Source organism: Tasmannia lanceolata, unplaced genomic scaffold (assembly GCF_043159265.1).
Source record: "Tasmannia lanceolata isolate RefF3 unplaced genomic scaffold, GAP_Taslan_0.1 ptg000012l, whole genome shotgun sequence".
NCBI classification, from domain to species: domain Eukaryota; kingdom Viridiplantae; phylum Streptophyta; class Magnoliopsida; order Canellales; family Winteraceae; genus Tasmannia; species Tasmannia lanceolata.
In genome coordinates, this window is record NW_027518689.1 from 35,216,259 (window position 1) to 35,236,034 (window position 19,776).

Consider the following 19,776-nt stretch of genomic DNA (forward strand, 5'->3'; position numbering starts at 1 on the left):
ATAATGATGGATTCTCCACTAAGAAACATGATGGGCCCTCCACTAAGAACAATAATGATGGATTCTCCACTAAGAGGGACAACATGATGAGCTCTCCACCAACATATCTCTCTCTCTCTCTCTTTCTCTCCCTATATATATCTTCCTTCCCATCCATAAAAAAGAAGAAAAGAGAAATTTATCTTCCATTATCTCTTTCTCTTCCATTATCTCTTCTAATCACTCCCTCCAATCCCTTTCCTCAATATATTCTTCCATCCCTCTCCCTAATATTCTTCTTCCATTATCTCTTCACTCCCTCAATCACTCCCTCTAAACACTCCAGAGAAAGCGAAAGACGGCGGAGCGGATCGGCGGCGGCAGGATTTTTTATATTTTTTTGGATTGGGCGGAGATCTTCACCACAGGTAGGTGCATTGTTCTCAAAATATTTCTGTATTTTTCCGAATTTTTCTGATTTTTTCCGCAAATTGTGTTTTAAAAATGGAAAACTCTTCAAAAAACATCTTTTGACGAAGAAAAATTAAATTATATACCAAACAGATTCTAAAATTAATGAAATTTCGTGGGAAAATAATATGTTACTGATTCATTTTACCATGAATTTATAAAGATTTTTGGAGTTTATTTGGTATATTATTTAATATTTTCTTTGAAACTTATCAGATTTTAGGAGAATTTTTACTAACATCAGATCATCATTAAAATTCATAAAATTTTTACAGTAGTCTTAGCTTCCATATTACTTGTTACTGTAAAATTTTCGTGTTATTTGGATCTGTTTTAATATGGGATGTAGTGTTAATTTATAATCTGGTCTGGAAATTGTAAAATCCGAAATTGGTAGTAAATAATTTCTAAAATTCATGAAAATCTCACTGCATGCTATTTTGATTCATATAGTATTTCTGTAGAAATTTCATAGAATTTAGAGTTATATTTCTACTAGTTTATGTGTTAATTGTGCAATCTGGACATTTAATGGTTTAATCAAGATTAAATGTGAATTTAATGTAAAAATATGCAAAACTCATCCTGTAAGCTACATACATTTTCATCTTGCTGCTGTAGAAATTTCAAATCATTTCAAATTTATTTGCAACAATTTCACTTGTAAAACCGCTCATATGCTTAAAATTGATAAAATCCATGGAAAATTCGAAATTAATTGAAAATCATATAAAAATTCCTAAAGAACTTTAAAATTCTGTCACATGTTCACTCCTTAATCCATTGAAACAGAAATTTTAGGATCTTTAGATTTTCCTGGAAAAATGGCCAGTGCATCCATAATCGTATCCCAATTGCAACTTGATCTTTGACAATTTGAATATTTAAGTTATAGCATGTTGTTGGCTCCGAGGTTATTGTCCACGGAAATCCTGAGATTCTGCCAGGCAATAAGATGCTATAACCTAAGTATTAAATTGCACAAGGAAAGAGCGCACGATTCCCTCCTTTGGATGCCATTCAAGGCCGAAATTGGTGAACCCTAGAACCATTGGTAATCCTTAAATGTCTAGAAACTAAAAATCTTCGAAATCTGAAACTCATTAACCTCGAGAACTTAAATCGATTTATCTTGTGTCTTTCGGAACCATTGGATTATGGTTTCCAATCTAAGAACCATTAGAGCCCAATTTAGGAACACTGGTGTCGTGCCGTGTCCTAGGTTTTAGGGAGTCCTAGAGTTAGGAGTCCAGCCTCATCACGGACGCTTGCTATGAATAGCAACCGTACCATAGGTCTAGTTACACTAGTCACCCAATCTTTTCTTAAGACAAGCCTAGTAAACTAGGATGTAGGCAAACCTGCATTAGTCTAAGGAACAACTTGCATTTAGATAAGAATCATACAGCATCTTAGATGAAATCCTAAGATAATAAAATCCTCAACTTGAATTAAATAACTACTTTTAAAACTGTTGAAACAGTCAAATCCGTTTAAGTCGGTGTCCTAGTTGAGTTAGGCATAAGTAGCTTAGCTTAGGTGCACCGAACTACGTCGACTCTGATCCCAGTGAGGCTTGGGTACGTAGGCAGCTTGGATGTCTGATGGCATACCACCCGCGAGTCGGCACCACAACAAATTGTGGTGTTTTGTATATTAATTTTCTTGTAAATACTTAATCAAATCAGTTAGGGTTTTCCATGAAATTAGAATTCTAGGAGAACTTTCACTTAGAATGAATCCAGACAAATTAATAAATCAAGATACACATCTAGGATTCACATTGAAATTAGATTCTAGGATGCATGTCACTTAGTTCGCACATTAACATAGAGTTGAATGAGCCATTTAAAATAAATTTAAAAGAGTTAGCTTTTGGAATCGAAGACCGATTATCGGGCAGGAATGGTGCATGTGGTGGATAACTCCCCATACCTTCCATTCTTGTAACCAGGTAGCGAGTCTAGATTTCTGGTTAATTACGGGTCCTAGATCCCACATCTAGGTGGCGACTCTGTCAGTCTCTTTCGTGTGGAATTCGGATTGCCTTAGTGATCCCAAGTTCACATAAAAGATGAATTAAAATCGATAATAAAAATGCACACGCCAATCGCGTGGGTACGAGAGACCAAGAGAGAGCGCGCGGCGGCTCGCGCCCCACGCCCCTCTCGCGGGATCTGGCTCCCACAGTACCCGAGCACTATTCTGCCCTGTCATTTTGTATAGGGGATTCAAATAGCTTTTAGTTCGGGGTCCCACGGATGGGGCCAATCTGTTAGGCCTAAAATCGGTAACAGATACGGCAGTGACGTAAGAGCTGAGTTGGAGTACCCGAGGAGCCAAAGTGAAGGAGCTGAGTCCTGCACAAGAGCAAACGAGGTCAGAAGACCAATCCGGAGTCGTTGCTCCGGATGGGCCCTTCGACACTCAAGTCAGTACGAGCAGGAGTGCAGAGCCAAATTTTAAGAGTGGTAGCTTAGAAGTTATTACCCATTGCTTTGAGCCTTGAGAGGCCTTTTATAGAGGGAGACCTGGGGTGGTTGGATTACCTACCCCAGGACAGGTGTCAGCCCTTTTGTGGGTGTAGGTTTACCTACTCTTAGGTAATTACCGGATTGCCCCTGGGCTGATGCTGGATTTGTGGTGGGCCCTTTTGGGGCCACGTGTCGACAGGTAATTAGTTGTTGTTTTTCATACCCCGTCAATCTTCATTTACAATAAAAATCTAGTCGAATCTATCTAGAAAGAGGGGGCTTTTTCCTTATGCATTTTCAAACATTGAATTGATGGCACAGCTCTACACTACTCTGGTGTCGACCCATCAAAGGCTTGAAGATCGATGTTATAATTTCTATTGAACGGCAAAAGAGAACTGTACGCATTTGAGCCATTATATATATCCTTCCTCCTACTCTTCTAAACACATTACTCAAAACTCTCTTCACTTCTAAGACCTCCCTCCCATCAAACCAACATATGGGTTCGATAGAGAACAAGCTCAAATCCTCTAAAGAGGAGGACGAAGAAGCTTTCATGTTTGCCAATCAAATGGCGAGCGCTTCGGTCCTTCCAATGGTTTTGAAAGCAGCCATAGAGCTTGAGTTGCTAGAGATCCTAGCCAAAGCTGGACCAGGGGTGCATTTATCAATTTCACAGATCGCATCGCATCTTCCAACAAAGAACCCAGAGGCCCCCACCATGCTCGATCGGATCCTACGGCTCCTAGCTAGCTATTCCATTCTTACATGCTCGATCCTCACACACGATAACGGACATGTCGAAAGGCTATATGGTTTGGCACCCATTAGCAGATTCCTCGCTCCAAACGAAGAAGGGGTCTCAGTAGCCCCCTTGGCGGTTATGACCCAAGACAAGATCTTGATGGAGAGCTGGTATGCTAAAAACTCATTGTACAAGTGGTATAGTAGATTTGACATTTGATTGATCTGAACATTTGACTTGATAAGCCTTGCTTTGGACTTTTTCTATACCCCATAAATCATCATCATCTCCATAGGATGATCTATAGAGGTTACTTTATTGTTCAGTCCATGTATAGATAGGAGGGTCGGGATCATACTATGGAAATGATTTCCGACGTACAGCGTATTTATGTTGTGGCCAACAAATAAACGGTTTAGATCCTACTATGAAGTGGGCCAATGGTACTTTTTGAAAAATATTGAACTTCACACGCATACCCCATATAAAATCACAAGATCATCTATATAGCTAGGGGTGCAAGTTTGGCCCTGTCAGCCCTAACCCGCCCTGAGCCCGAATAGGGTCAGGGCTGGATTTTCCAACCCTGAGGGCGGGTCAGGGTTCATTTTTTAGACCTTGACTCAGGTCGGGTTCTGGGTTAATGCCTCGGGTCACCCTGACTCAGCCCGACCCTATGTTTCTTTTGCTAATGTTTTCTATTATCTTGGATTGATGTTTCTTTAGATTATTATTATTAATTGTCTCTGTTGCCCGTCATGTTGTTGAATTCATATTGTCTTATTTTGTTCCCTTTCTTTGTTTATTGATCAGTTTGTTCTATATGATATGTGGTTGCTTTATTTTTGGCACTCTTAACATGTATTTGCACTAGGGTCAATCAGGGCCGGCCCGACCCTGACCAATGAGGGCGGGCCAGGGCCGCACTGAGCCCTGTAGGGCGGGCAATGGGTTGAGGTTTTTCGGCCTTGACTCAGGGTCAGGACGGGTCAGGTTGAGATAATGGGTTCCAGGGTTGGGCTAGAGTTTTGAAAAACCTGACCCAACCTGACCCTGTTGCAGCCCTATATATAGCCAGTGCGAATCTAATATGTTAGAAAGGCTATTTTATACAGTTATCTCTCACATCAACTATATATAATCGTGTATAGGATGGTGATTACTTTTTACAAAATATCACTGTGATTACTGATGGGGTCCAAAATCTGCAACCAATCGGCTGTTGACACGTGGCCCTCACAGGGACCACTGCAAAGCCAACACCTGTCCCTGCTAGGTATGACACCTGTACCAATTGGGGACCTCCACCTGCCCCTCCTAGGTATGAAACCTGGTCCATACAGGGGCTACCACCTGTCCTGGACAGGTGGCTCAGAACCACTATAAATAGCCTTCACTTGTGCTAAGGTGAGGGATCTGAGATCAAAACCCTAAGCTTTTTGCTCTGACATTGCTCTGCACTCCTGCTCATACTGACTTGAGTGTCGAAGCGCCCGTCCGGAGCACCACTCCGGGTTGGTCTTCTGACCCTTTGTATTCTTGTCTGTGCCCTTGTGCAGCGCAGGACTCCATTGGCCCTTCAGCTGTGGCCTGCCAGATCAGCCCTTCCGGCCCTACCATAACCTGTTACCAATTTTAGACCTAACAGATTTGGCGCCATCCGTGGGACCCCGCAACAAAAAGCTGTTCGAAATCTCACTCAGACAAAAATGGTAGGACGGATTGGCGCAGAGAGCACACGCCCCCGGACCGGAATCAGACTCGTCATTTCACAAGACGATACAATAGCCTCCGGGACAGGCATGTGCGTCCTGAGTCTAAGTGTTTGCAGTGCTTGCAGACTTAGACCTCAGCAGCGGTGCAGAGGTTCACTCCGGCCGGTCCACAATGGTTTGGAGGTCAGTTCCAGCCAAGGGCCCCCCGAGTGTAGAACCTGTTTGCAGCGCAGACTCAGCAGTGGTGCAGAGGTTCACTCCGGCCGGTCTGCAATGGCTTGGAGGTCAGTTCCAGCCAAGGGCCCCTCGAGTGTAGAACCTGTTTGCAGCGCAGACTCAGCAGCGATGCAGAGGTTCACTCCGGCCGGTCCACAATGGTTTGGAGGTCAGTTCCAGCTAAGGGCCCCCCGAGTGTAGAACCTATTTGCAGCGCAGACTCAGCAGCGGTGCAGAGGTTCACTCCGGCCGGTCCACAATGGTTTGGAGGTCAGTTCCAGCCAAGGGCCCCCCGAGTGTAGAACCTGTTTGCAGCGCAGACTCAGCAGCGGTGCAGAGGTTCACTCCGGCCGGTCTGCAATGGCTTGGAGGTCAGTTCCAGCCAAGGGCCCCCAGAGTGTAGAACCTGTTTGCAGCGCAGACCCAGCAGCGGTGCAGAGGTTCACTCCGGCCGGTCCACAATGGTTTGGAGGTCAGTTCCAGCCACGGGCCCCCCGAGTGTAGAACCTGTCTGCAGACTTAGACCTCTGCAGCCCAGCGGTGGTACACTCCGCCACGTCCGCAATGGCTTGAAGATCAGTTCCAACCAAGGACCCGCCCCAGTGGAAACCCACCTTGAAGATTCTAAGTGTTTGCAGACTTAGCTCTCAGTCTAAGTGTTTGCAGACTTAGACCTCCTCAGCTCAGCTCTAAGTGTTTGCAGTGTTTGCAGACTTAGACCTCTGCAGCTCAGCGGTGGTACACTCCGGCACGTCCGCAATGGCTTGGAGATCAGTTCCAACCAAGGACCCGCCCCAGTGGAAAACCACCTAAAAGACTCTAAGTGTTTGCAGACTTAGCTCTCAGCCTAAGTGTTTGCAGACTTAGAGAGCGGCAGTGGTCCACTTCGGGGCATCCAATTTGGTGTGGAGATCAGTTCTAACCATGGACCCGCCCAAGTGGAAAACCACCTCAAAGACCTGCCCGGCCTGGCCGTCCACAGCCTAAGCCGGACAGGATATGACGCAATCGCTAGACGCCAAAAGACCTGCCCGGCCTGGCCGTCCAGCGCCTTAGCCGGACAGGATATGGCGCAATCGCTAGACGCCAAAAGACTCTAAGTGTTTGCAGACTTAGCTCTCAGCCTAAGTGTTTGCAGACTTAGAGAACGGCAGTGGTGCACTTCGGCGCGTCCAATTTGGTGTGGAGATCAGTTCCAACCATGGACCCGCCCTAGTGGAAAACCACCTCAAAGACCTGCCCGGCCTGGCCGTCCACGGCCTAAGCCGGACAGGATATGGCGCAATCGCTAGACGCCAAAAGACCTGCCCGGCCTGGCCGTCCAGCGCCTTATCCGGACAGGATATGGCGCAATCGCTAGACGCCAAAAGACTCTAAGTGTTTGCAGACTTAGCTCTCAGCCTAAGTGTTTGCAGACTTAGAGAACGGCAGTGGTGCACTCCGACGCGTCCAATTTGGTGTGAGATCAGTTCCAACCATGGACCCACCCTAGTGGAAAACCACCTAAAAGACTCTAAGTGTTTGCAGACTTAGCTCTCAGCCTAAGTGTTTGCAGACTTAGAGAGCGGTAGTGGTGCACTCCGGCGCGTCCAATTTGGTGTGGAGATCAGTTCCAACCATGGACCCGCCCTAGTGGAAAACCACCTCAAAGACCTGCCCGGCCTGGCCGTCCAGCGCCTAAGCCGGACAGGATATGGCGCAATCGCTAGACGCCAAAAGACCTGCCCGGCCTGGCCGTCCAGCGCCTTAGCCGGACAGGATATGGCGCAATCGCTAGACGCCAAAAGACCTGTCCGGCCTGGCCGTCCAGCGCCTTAGCCGGACAGGATATGGCGTTGTAGACACCCCATTTTGACCGGACCCATGTTCGCTGTGCTTGGGCGAAACCACATCCAATCACCAAGCTAGGATCCCAAAGTTGCATCACAAGTTAGGTTAGGGTCTCACCAGGGCCCCCGCCAAATTTCATCAAAATCCGACCTGATTTGTCAACTAAGATGAGGCAAGAGAATAAGAGCAATGCAGGCCTAAAGGGGGATATTTTATCCATATCAGGGGGTGACTCAGGGAGATTGAGTGATCAGAAGTGGGCTGTTCGGAAGCATGAAAAGGGTCAAATATACCCTTATTTTTTCTAAGGTTGTTTTCACTTGGGACCACCCCTGTTGGTATAAAAGAATAGCCCTAAACACTATAAGGGGCCTGTCCAGGTAGAAAAAGGGGGTTTCAATATATCGTTTCCCTTTAATATATAAAAAAAAATCAAAAGGAAGGGGGGGATCTGTTTATTTTGGTGAAAAATCACAGAGAGAGAGCGAGAGCAGAGGAGACTTGGGTTTTTCTTTTTTTTCTCTCCTCCACCGATCGTCTTCTCCGACCATTTGCCGGAGATCCTATTTCCGATCGGAAGTTGTAGGGGAGAAAGAGAGAGGGAGGGAGACTAAGAAAGAAGAGAGGAGGAGAGCTTGGTCATCCCCAACCTTACGCTATTCCGGAGTGTTCCACCACCATTGATTCACCGCCGCCACCGCCGCTGCTCCTCCAACTTCAACTATAAAACAGAGATTGCAGAGGGAGAGAAATTCCAGAGAGAGAGAAGAGCATCTGGATCTTGTCTCCTTCATCTTCTCCGGCGGTTCTTCCGGTGGCAATCCTACCGGAGATCCGGCCCAGCATCGACTCCATTATCACCTCCAAGCTCCGGCCGATCATTGGTAGATTCCAAGATCTGAGATCTGAAATCTCAGATCTGAGAAGAGAGGAAGAAAGAAAAGCAAGGTCAAGTTAAGGTCCCTCCTCTCTCATCTGATCATCTTCTTCCAAAGATCCTGTCATATTCCGGCGAATCTCCGATTATTTTCCGGTGGATTTCTTCTTCTCAGATCTTAGAGGTTAGGGTTTAGGAGAAGAAAGGGATTGATTTGTTAGGGTTTGGGCTGTATAAAAGAGAAGGAAAGTAGAAAGAGGAGGGCTAAGATCAATCTCTATCTCTTGGATCTGAGAAAGAGAGATCTATATCTCATTTGAGAAATTTCAGAGTGCTCTTTTTAGGGTCTTGATTTCCAAGGAGATGGAGAGGAATCCGAAGTTTTTTTTTTTTTTAATTATTCCATCTACTCTCCCTGCGAATCCCTATAGAGTATCATTTATTTTTATTTCTTTTTGTGGTGTGGGGATTGTCTCTGGATCGGTAATTTGCATGACATCGGCAAAGGGCTTTTACAGAATTGGCTTTGATTCTACCTTGGTTGGCACTTCAGGTATGCTTCAAATAATTTTTGTTCTCCTTAATTCATGTTTAGATTGTAAATCTAGGTGATTGGATGAGTTCATTTTAATTCATTTTCTGCAAGTTCTTTTTGTATGCTAGTAGTTTGGGTTATCTCTGCTCTTCATATTCTCATATAATCCTGGAAATCTAGACGATTGGATCATACCTTGGATCCAAGTCCCTGATCTCCACAATCTTTAATCAAGAAGCATCTCACTAATTCAGTATTGATGATGGGTCAGTTTCACGTTTGAAATTTAGTTCATAGCTTTGGGATGGTTTGATGGTGTGAATTTTGTATGGGTTGAATCAATTATTAAAAAAAAAAGAAGTTGTTGAAACACCAAAACAGAAACATTGACCCATGATTCTTTATTGTGATTTGTGTTGCTTGGAGCTCCTGAGTGGATTTTTTTGTGTCTTTGCATATTGGCATACGTATCTCATTTATCTTTATACTTGCAGCCTTGTATGCTAAGTTTGCCCTACAAATTGAACAGTTGCACCGATTGTTTTCATAACTCTTATTATTTTACAATTTCTGGTTTGTAGCGTTGAATGTTTTCCAGAGTATGCTTTGATGTGATGCTCATTTAGTTCCTGGTCAAATTTCATTTTAACTCCAAATGGTATCTGAGTTCGTATCGCAAGTAAGGTGTTCAAAGAAGTATCAAGGTTTGATGGTGTTTATATCATTGCTCATCGTATGGCTAAGTTTGTGGGTTCCATGTCAGTAGTTGGCTATGAACTGTATGCATTTTATATGATAAAGCTATATGCGGATAACTGTGAGATCTTGAGTCATTTGGAGCATATCTTTGATTTAGGCTCTCAAGTTATATCAGGGGATTTTTAGAAAAGTATTTCTTCTTAGTTCGCAAGGATGGAAATCAGCACAAACGTGCTTGGTGATTGCGCAAGCCCACCTTGTCTTTTGGTTCCTTAATTGATTTAGAGTAAGTTTAGACTTATGGGCTGATTGATTATTTTCTGTGGTCTATCGTGGTTAAGGAGCCAGGGCGATGAAGGCGATAGCCCAAGCACATCTTTAGGGGACTCGCTCAATCCAAGTAGCGCTCCCCTCTTTTGTTTAGTAGGCCTACCCAACCTTTTGGATTTCTTTTAACCATTTTTTTTTAAAAAGAACCCTTCTCTGGGCAATGATAAGGTCACTTGGAGCCCGTCTTTGTGTTTTATGGCTCACCGTTTTTTGCACTTGAATCTGCACAAGTTGATGCCTCCTGTTATGCACCAAAATTTATAAAAATTAGAAATATCATTGCATGCATTTATATAATTTGTTGAAAATTTAATATTCTTCTTTTATGTTAAGTTTTGAGTTAGGTTCTGAAGATGAATGGACTGTTCAGGTGAGACTATCTTGAAAGCTTATCATAATTAATTTTATTTAAATAAATTGTTTTAAGAAAGAAGGAGATCAGATGACTACTCTATTCGATATTATCGACATGAGTACTGTCTGATTTCAAGGCGGGATTAAAAATATTATCATGTGTATTATGATATCAGATGATTACTTTAGCATCATCTGATTTCATCCCCATATTGGGGTGATGTTTGTGTTTGGGCATAGAAGTGTTTGATATTATTTTTGCTTTATTAGGCTATCCAGCGGCTGGTCTGGACTAATTAATGTTGTTTATCATTTTATGATTGCTACAGGTTGTGCACTCTTTAGTTGTAGATCATATTTTGCTGATATTTGATTTGTTTTTATAATAATTGATTGAAAATTTGAGATTATCTGGTATCCTTTTTCCTCTCTCTTTGGATAGACTAGCGCAGTCTTCTAGACTTCTTTAGATACTAGAACCTGTAATAGGAGGCATATTCTGTCTCATTAGGAGGTCCTCCTTTGGAGGCAAGCCTCATTTTTAGCTTAACTTCAAGGAGGTTGCTTTGATTTTGATAAATGGTGTACCCATAGGAGGCATGCCTTGCCTCATTTAGAGAGCCTTTGAATCATTCGTTTGTGTGATGATGTTATCAGGGGAGTCTTTGACTCATTTGATCTTTATTATTGTTATTAGGGAGTCATCTGTCTTGGCTTTATAAGTAATTAGCCTTTAGAAGGCCTGCTTGGCCTCATTTGTAGAATCCTCTCTGAGGTTGCACCTCAATTTGTTCCTCTGTTAATTAGAGACCAATTTGGTCAATTAGTTGTCCTAGCCTTGCTTACCCCTTGCAAGGGCAATGATAAGGTTACTTGGAGCCCATCTTTGTGTGTGTTTGGGAGACCCGTCCGGTCTCATTCTCTCGCTAGTTCTCCTCTTTGTGCTTCGTTTGGTTTTGGAAGAACACCCTACTCGGCTTGGCTTCATACCCCTACCCTTATGGGTATTGGGTTGCACATTTGTTGCACCCTAGGGCTAAGTAGCTGTCCGGCCCGGCTGGGTGTTTTACCTTTGCCAAATATGCACAGGGTCTCTTTTTCCTTATTACTTGTGAGCTTCTCCTTATTCGATAGTCCATTCGCATATGAGTCAGCCCTTGATTAGAGAGTCTTTGACTCATTCATCCTTTAGATAGTGTTATTAGAGAGTCTTTGACTCATTCGCCTTTTAGGTGATGTTATAGGAGAGTCTTTGACTCATTTGCCTTTTCGGCGGTGTTGTAGGAGAATCTTTGACTCATTTGTCTTTCAGGTGTTGTTATTAAAGAGTTTTTGGCTCAATCTTTCTCTTATTGGTTTTTCTAGAGAGTCTTTGACTCATTTATCTTTTAGTTGGTGTTAGTGGAGTCTTTGACTCATGTTCCTTTTCTTTTAGGGAGTCTCTGACTCATTTATCCTTTAGTTGGTGTTAGTAGAGTCTTTGACTCGTGTTTCCTTTTCTTTTAGAGAGTCTTTGACTCATCGATCCTTTAGTTGGTATTAGTGGAGTCTTTGACTCATGTTTCTTTTTCTTTTAGAGAGTCTTTGACTCATCTATCCTTTAGTTGGTATTAGTGGAGTCTTTGACTCGTGTTTCCATTTCTTTTAGAGAGTCTTTGACTCATTTATCCTTTAGTTGGAGTCTTTGACTCGTGTTTCCATTTCTTTTAGAGAGTCCTTGACTCATTTATCCTTTTAGTTGGTTGTTAGAGTCTTAGACTCGTATTCCTTTTCTTTCAGAGAGTCTTTGACTCACTCGTCCTTTAGATAGCAGTATTAGAGAGTCTTTGACTCATTTCCCCTTTTTTCTATAGTTGTTTTTAGGAGCTTCTCCTTAGTGTTGTCGTTACTCTTGTTTGTTGGAGACTTGCCCAGTCTCATTGGAGCTTTACCTTTTGGGTCTTAGATCCTTTTGTCATCTTTGATAGTTAGCTTGCCTGGTTTAGGGGTTTCCCCTGTTTGCCCTAGGGTTTAGCCCTAGGGTTTTGCTTTGTGTGTTCCCTTAGGTCTTTGACCAAAAGGGTAAAATCATAAATTAAAAATCTAAAAAACATCAGAAAATTCGAAATCCAAAAATATTTGAAAAGCTTTAAAACCCAAAAACATTAGAAATGTGAAACTCAAAAACATTTGAAAAACTTTAAAAACATCAAAAACATTAAAAAATATCAAAAATCTAAAGTGTTGAATGTTTTAGAGGTAGCAATTAGGAGAGTTCGTTTCGAACTACGTTGGCTTGATCCTCTTCCGAGGTACGTAGTGCAGCTTGGGATTTACATCCCAAGTCCAGCCAAACTTTTTTGTAAATAAACGTTTTAAACCTTCTTCAAAAACCTTTAAAATCTTATTTTCAAAAGATCTTCCTCTAGAGTTAGGAGTTTCTCCTAGATAGAGAGTTTTAGAGTTAGGGTTTTTCTTTTGATAGGTTATTTGATTGTTTGTTTGCTGTGTGCTTGTTTTAGAGTTAGGGGTCTGTCCTAGAGTTATAGGAGCGCCTCCGTCCGGTCAGTCGGCGATCCACATCACCGAGTGATGACTAGAGTAGGATACGCTAGTCCACCTTTGGTTTTTCTTAGGAAATACAGCCTAGTTACACATAGGTTGTAGGAACCACCTGCATTAGCCTAGGGCTAATCTGCATTTAGTTAGGGCATATAGGGTGTCCTAAAATCCACAATTCACTGGAAGTTAAATAATCGTACAAGAAACTTTAATAACTAGTCCGGTCTTTTAGATCGAGTCTAGGATAGAGGTCTAGGTGTCTTAGGCATCCTAGCTTAGAATAGGCGCGAAGAAGTACGTTGCCTTGATTCTCGTGGAGGCGGGGATACGTAGGCTTCTTTGGATGAATACCAGACCATCCGAAGACTCGGGCTAATGTTTTAGAGTCTTAGGATTTGTTGTGTAGTTATTGTATGATTTGATATGTTTTCTTACTTTCTTGTACTGATCCTATACCTTTAGCTATATCTTGCATGTGTTTGCACATCAGAACTTAGACACCCATTAGACATGTCACTCATAACCTAGCAGTGCTTAGGTGACACATTTTTCATTTTATTTTATATGTGTTTATTATTTTTATCCTCAGGAAATGCATGCTTAGGTAGACGACTCCTGAGGATTGTTCCCATTTCACATGATTTTTACCCAAACTTCTTTGGAGTTAATAATAAATGGCATAAGAGACCAAATGCTTGCACTCGGACGAATCGGGGGTGCTCTCAGACCTTCCCCATTCGTAACCAGGCACGAACCCATATATATTTCTGGTTATCCATTGCACAGAGGATTTGATTTTAGGGTTCCATGGCATATCCATGGATGGCGACTCTGAGTTTATTTTATGTATGTCTCGGTTTCGAACCTCGGTTCCGGATCAAGACATATCTCTTTCTTTTTATATCGCCACTCGTGCTATGCTATGAGGGTGGCATCCATTTTGAGAGTTCCTTGGCAGAGCTCTCCACACACGTGGATGATCCAGAGGATGGTGTGGAGACTGGTTCCCTCACCTCGTCGTTCTTCGGATCGGGGTCCACAGGCGCAATCGCTAGACGCCAAAAGACTCTAAGTGTTTGCAGACTTAGCTCTCAGCCTAAGTGTTTGCAGACTTAGAGAACGGCAGTGGTGCACTCCGGCGCGTCCAATTTGGTGTGGAGATCAGTTCCAACCATGGACCCGCCCTAGTGGAATACCACTTAAAAGACACTAAGTGTTTGCAGATTTAGAGAACGGCAGTGGTGCACTCCGGCGCGTCCAATTTGGTGTGGAGATCAGTTCCAACCATGGACCCGCCCTAGTGGAAAACCACCTAAAAGACTCTAAGTGTTTGCAGACTTAGCTCTCAGCCTAAGTGTTTGCAGACTTAGAGAGCGGCAGTGGTGCACTCCAGCGCGTCCAATTTGGTGTGGAGATCAGTTCCAACCATGGACCCGCCCTAGTGGAAAACCACCTCAAAGACCTGCCCGGCCTGGCCGTCCACAGCCTAAGCCGGACAGGATATGGCGCAATCGCTAGACGCCAAAAGACCTGCCCGGCCTGGCCGTCCAGCACCTTAGCCGGACAGGATATGGCGCAATCGCTAGACGCCAAAAGACTCTAAGTGTTTGCAGACTTAGAGAACGGCAGTGGTGCACTCCGGCGCGTCCAATTTGGTGTGGAGATCAGTTCCAACCATGGACCCGCCTTAGTGGAAAACCACCTAAAAGACTCTAAGTGTTTGCAGACTTAGCTCTCAGCCTAAGTGTTTGCAGACTTAGAGAGCGGCAGTGGTGCACTCCGGCGCGTCCAATTTGGTGTGAAGATCAGTTCCAACCATGGACCCGCCCTAGTGGAAAACCACCTCAAAGACCTGCCCGGCCTGGCCGTCCACAGCCTAAGCCGGACAGGATATGGCGCAATCGCTAGACGCCAAAAAGACCTGCCCGGCTTGGCCGTCCAGCACCTTAGCCGGACAGGATATGGCGCAATCCCTAGCCGACAAAAGACCTGCCCGGCCTGGCCGTCCAGCGCCTAAGCCGGACAGGATATGGCGCAATCGCTAGCCGCCAAAAAGACCTGCCCGGCCTGGCCGTCCAGCGCCTTAGCCGGACAGGATATGGCGCAATCGCTAGACGCCAAAAGACTCTAAGTGTTTGCAGACTTAGCTCTCAGCCTAAGTGTTTGCAGACTTAGAGAACGGCAGTGGTGCACTCCGGCGCGTCTAATTTGGTGTGGAGATCAGTTCCAACCATGGACCCGCCTTAGTGGAAAACCACCTACAAGACTCTAAGTGTTTGCAGACTTAGCTCTCAGCCTAAGTGTTTGCAGACTTAGAGAGCGGCAGTGGTGCACTCCGGCGCGTCCAATTTGGTGTGGAGATCAGTTCCAACCATGGACCCGCCCTAGTGGAAAACCACCTCAAAGACCTGCCCGCCCTGGCCATCCACACCCTAAGCCGGACAGGATATGGCGCAATCGCTAGACGCCAAAGACCTGCCCGGCCTGGCCGTCCAGCGCCTTAGCCGGACAGGATATGGCGCAATCCCTAGACGCCAAAAGACTCTAAGTGTTTGCAGACTTAGCTCTCAGCCTAAGTGTTTGCAGACTTAGAGAACGGCAGTGGTGCACTCCGGCGCGTCCAATTTGGTGTGGAGATCAGTTCCAACCATGGACCCGCCCTAGTGAAAAACCACCTAAAAGACTCTAAGTGTTTGCAGACTTAGCTCTCAGCCTAAGTGTTTACAGACTTAGAGAGCGGCAGTGGTGCACTTCGGCGCGTCCAATTTGGTGTGGAGATCAGTTCCAACCATGGACCCACCCTAGTGGAAAACCACCTAAAAGACTCTAAGTGTGTGCAGACTTAGCTCTCAGCCTAAGTGTTTGCAGACTTAGAGAGCGGCAGTGGTGCACTCCGGCGCGTCCAATTTGGTGTGAAGATCAGTTCCAACCATGGACCCGCCCTAGTGGAAAACCACCTCAAAGACCTGCCCGGCCTGGCCGTCCACAGCCTAAGCCAGACAGGATATGGCGCAATCGCTGGACGCCAAAAAAACCTGCCCGGCTTGGCCGTCCAGGGCCTTAGCCGGACAGGATATGGCGCAATCGCTAGCCGACAAAAGACCTGCCCAGCCTGGCCGTCCAGCGCCTAAGCCGGACAGGATATGGCGCAATCGCTAGCCGCCAAAAAGACCTGCCCGGCCTGGCCGTCCAGCGCCTTAGCCGGACAGGATATGGCGCAATCGCTAAACGCCAAAAAGACCTGCCCGGCCTGGCCGTCCAGCGCCTTAGCCGGACAAGATATGGCGCAATCGCTAGCCGCCAAAAAGACCTGGCCGTCCAGCGCTTTAGCCGGACAGGATATGCCGCAATCGCTAGCCGCCAAAAAGACCTGCCCGGCCTGGCCGTCCAGCGCCTAAGCCGGACAGGATATGGCGCATTCGCTAGGCGACAAAAGACCTGCCCGGCCTGGCCGTCCAGCGCCTAAGCCGGACAGGATATGGCGCAATCGCTAGCCGACAAAAGACCTGCCCGGCCTGGCCGTCCAGCGCCTAAGCCGGACAGGATATGGCGCAATCGCTAGCCGCCAAAAAGACCTGCCCGGCTTGGTCGTCCAGCGCCTTAGCCGGACAGGATATGGCGCAATCGCTAGACGCCAAAAAGACCTGCCCGGCCTGGCCGTCCAGCGCCTTAGCCGGACAGGATATGGCGCAATCGCTAGCCGCCAAAAAGACCTGCCCGGCCTGGCCGTCCAGTGCCTTAGCCGGACAGGATATGGCGCAATCGCTAGCCGCCAAAAGACCTGCCCGGCCTGGCCGTCCAGCGCCTAAGCCGGACAGGATATCTGCCCGGCCATGACGCCCAGGAGGTTTGGCCGGCGAGACTTCTGGTCCAAATTTTGGCCGGACTAGATAACCCAGAGGCTCCTGTCCGGCCGTGCTCCTTCAGGCCAAGCTTCAAGGCCGGACCAGGCCGCCCGGAGGCCCCTGTCCGGCCTCGATTTCTTCTGGCCCCATCTGAGGCCGGCCTCAGCTGCCCAGAGGCCTTAAGGCCGGCCGGATGCTGTTTTAACCCTCTTTTTGTTTTCCCTAGCCGCTGTCACGACTCGGAGAACCAGGGGGCAACTGATGGGGTCCAAAATCTGCAACCAATCGGCTGTTGACACGTGGCCCTCATAGGGACCACTGCAAAACCAACACCTGTCCCTGCTAGGTATGACACCTGTACCAATCGGGAACCTCCACCTGCCCCTCCTAGGTATGAAACCTGGTCCATACATGGGCTACCACCTGTCCTGGACAGGTGGCTCAGAACCACTATAAATAGCCTTCACGTGTGCTAAGGTGAGGGATCTGAGATCAAAACCCTAAGCTTTTTGCTCTAACATTGCTCTGCACTCCTGCTCATACTGACTTGAGTGTCGAAGCGCCCGTCCGGAGCACCACTCCGGGTTGGTCTTCTGACCCTTTGTATTCTTGTCTGTGCCCTTGTGCAGCGCAGGACTCCATTGGCCCTTCAGCTGTGGCCTGCCAAATCAGCCCTTCCGGCCCTACCATAATCTATTACCAATTTTAGACCTAACAATTACCAATTTCAAGTAAAATGTTAATTAACTCATTAGTAATTACATATCAAAACGGTGAGTGACTAGGCAAATTTGCATTCCCCCTTTTTTCAGGAGAGGAAGTGTCACCTCATATGAATTGAATGAGTAAGATAAATTGAGCTACGAGATGACCCATCTCTCGTGAAAAGAGAGTCCCGAAATGGGCTTAGTGACAAATTGCCATAGACATTCCCACAAAAACGATATATTAGCTATAAAATTTCTTGTGACTGGCTATCTGTCTAACAAATGTTGTAGAAGGAGGTGAACATTTATCATTCCTAACTTAATATTGTTCTTTTTGTAAGGTATCACTTAAAAGACGCTGTTCTTGAAGGCGGAGTGCCTTTCGATAGGGCATATGGGATGAATTTGTTTGAATACCATGAGAAGGATCCGAGGTTCAACAAGATTTTCATGAGAGGCATGTCGGTTAACTCCAACCTAACCATGACCAAGATTTTGGAGACATACAATGGGTTCGAAGGGGTTAAGTCTGTGGTTGATGTGGGTGGTGGAGCTGGAACTACACTTAACATGATTGTCTCCAAGTATCCGGATGTTAAGGGTATTAACTTCGATTTACCTCACGTTGTTTCTGCTGCACCATCCTATGCCGGTATATCAATCTTCTTTGTCTTTTTTCCTCTTTTTCTTCATCATCATCGTCCTCGTCGTCATCATCATCTTCTTCTTATTATAATAATAATAATAATTATTATTATTATTATTATTAGGGAGATGATATTTTCACGCTATTATTATTATTATTATTATTGGATATGAGAGAGTGAATAGATGGAATGACATGGTTGCAGGTATAAAGCATGTTGAGGGAGATATGTTTGTAAGCGTTCCAAGTGGGGAAGCAATCTTCTTGAAGGTGAGCTTCTGTTGCTAATTGCAACATGAGAAAATTATTTCATATATTCGGGAACAAACAAAGGCTTTGTTGAGTTGAGTTGAGTATTCGGGAATAAACCCCTATTCTTATTTCGTGAGTTTTATAGTGCAATCCCATCTATTGCACCCATGTAAAATCTGGCGGTCGATTTAGAATTTCCATCAAGCTTGGCCCACCAATGGATGTGCCACAATGCAAAAGTTGCACCACTTTAGTCTAATAAGTGACCAGAAAGTGGATATTAAACCTAGAAGAGGGCCTTTCAGTTTTAATAATAATCCATTTATAAGTCTTAGTTGGACGGTTGGGATCAACCAATCACCGTAATCCTTGGCTCCGATTGACAATTAGACAATCCATTTGTTCAATCTTGCAGTCAACTCTTCACAATTGGAGCGATGAACAGTGCTTGAAACTTCTAAAGAATTGCTTCAAAGCCCTTCCAGACTCCGGAAACCTGATCGTCGCTGAGTTTATTCTACCAATTGCACCCGCGACCAATAATCTCGCCGCTAACTTTCCCTTCCTGTTAGACATGATGATGTTGGCTCATAATCCAGGAGGAGTAGAGAGAACAGAGAAGGAGTATGAGGCCTTGGCAAAGGGAGCAGGATTTGCTGGTATCAGAGTTTTGTGTTGTGCTTATAGCACTTGGCTCATGGAATTCTACAAATAGAGGTTGAGATTCTTTTGGATACCCTTTAAAATCATTTGCATATTATATTCATATAAGCTTATAGTAAGTTTGTATCTCTCTTATTTAATGGCTTCTAAAGTGGCCTTAATGCCCATATTTACCAAAAAAATCAAGTTAAAATAATTTTATTTGAAAATAAGGGCTGTGATTTTCTCGGTATCCAAAGTGATGTGCAATTCAAAGCTTGTAGACCCAGAGTTTAGTTTCATGGATTGTATTTTGTGTTTTAGGGGAACTAGAAGATGAAATGCTGTAATCTTGATTGGTAAAGGTATGAAAGATAACACATGTTTGTCGAAAAATTGAGTACAATTCAGTCTACAATTCATTACCATGTTTTGAGATTTTGTTGGATTATCTTATGACATTATCATAAGATTGAATTATGTTACAAAAACTCCACAAATCGGCAGGTTAGGATTGATATATCAATGCAGAATCATGGGAAGAGAAAATCCTTGGATAAGGTTTTATTGGCATTGGTTATCCTGCTTGGTTATGTTTATTTTAAAATTATCATCTCCAGTGTTTACAAATTTTATTCTGGTAATATTTTATTCAAAAACAAAGGTTGATGCGAATAGAGGATAGCAAGTCTATTCAAACATAGCCTGGACGGGTGTGGCTCTTCGGCATAAGTCTCGGGTTTGCTCCCTGGAGACGTGTGATCGAATCCCACCCGGGTTTACCCGATGCGCGTGGTTTACGGGCTATTGCGCGCATCCGTAGGGAATAGTCCTACTTCCAAAGGGGGTGGGGACACCCTACGTCACCAAAAAAGAAAAAAAAAAAAAAAGGTCTATTCAAACATAAAACATACC

General features: G+C 44.8%; 1 protein-coding gene across 1 annotated transcript; it reads left to right on the forward strand.

Moving 5' to 3' along the window:
* Positions 1–3,343: 3,343 nt before the first annotated feature.
* LOC143887254 (caffeic acid 3-O-methyltransferase-like) lies at positions 3,344–19,246 on the forward strand. Its single transcript, XM_077391369.1, has 4 exons — positions 3,344–3,842; positions 17,663–17,973; positions 18,173–18,237; positions 18,635–19,246. The coding sequence occupies exons 1-4, from the start codon at positions 3,427–3,429 to the stop codon at positions 18,932–18,934; spliced, it is 1,092 nt and encodes a 363-aa protein (XP_077247484.1). The 5' UTR covers positions 3,344–3,426; the 3' UTR covers positions 18,935–19,246.
* Positions 19,247–19,776: the final 530 nt, after the last annotated feature.

Coding starts and splice junctions, on each gene's coding strand:
- LOC143887254 (XM_077391369.1), top strand. CDS start 3,427: ATGGGTTCGATAGAGAACAAGCTCAAATCCTCTAAAGAGGAGGACGAA. Junction 17,974..18,172: donor TGCTGCACCATCCTATGCCG/GTATATCAATCT, acceptor ACATGGTTGCAG/GTATAAAGCATGTTGAGGGA. Junction 18,238..18,634: donor GGGAAGCAATCTTCTTGAAG/GTGAGCTTCTGT, acceptor TCAATCTTGCAG/TCAACTCTTCACAATTGGAG.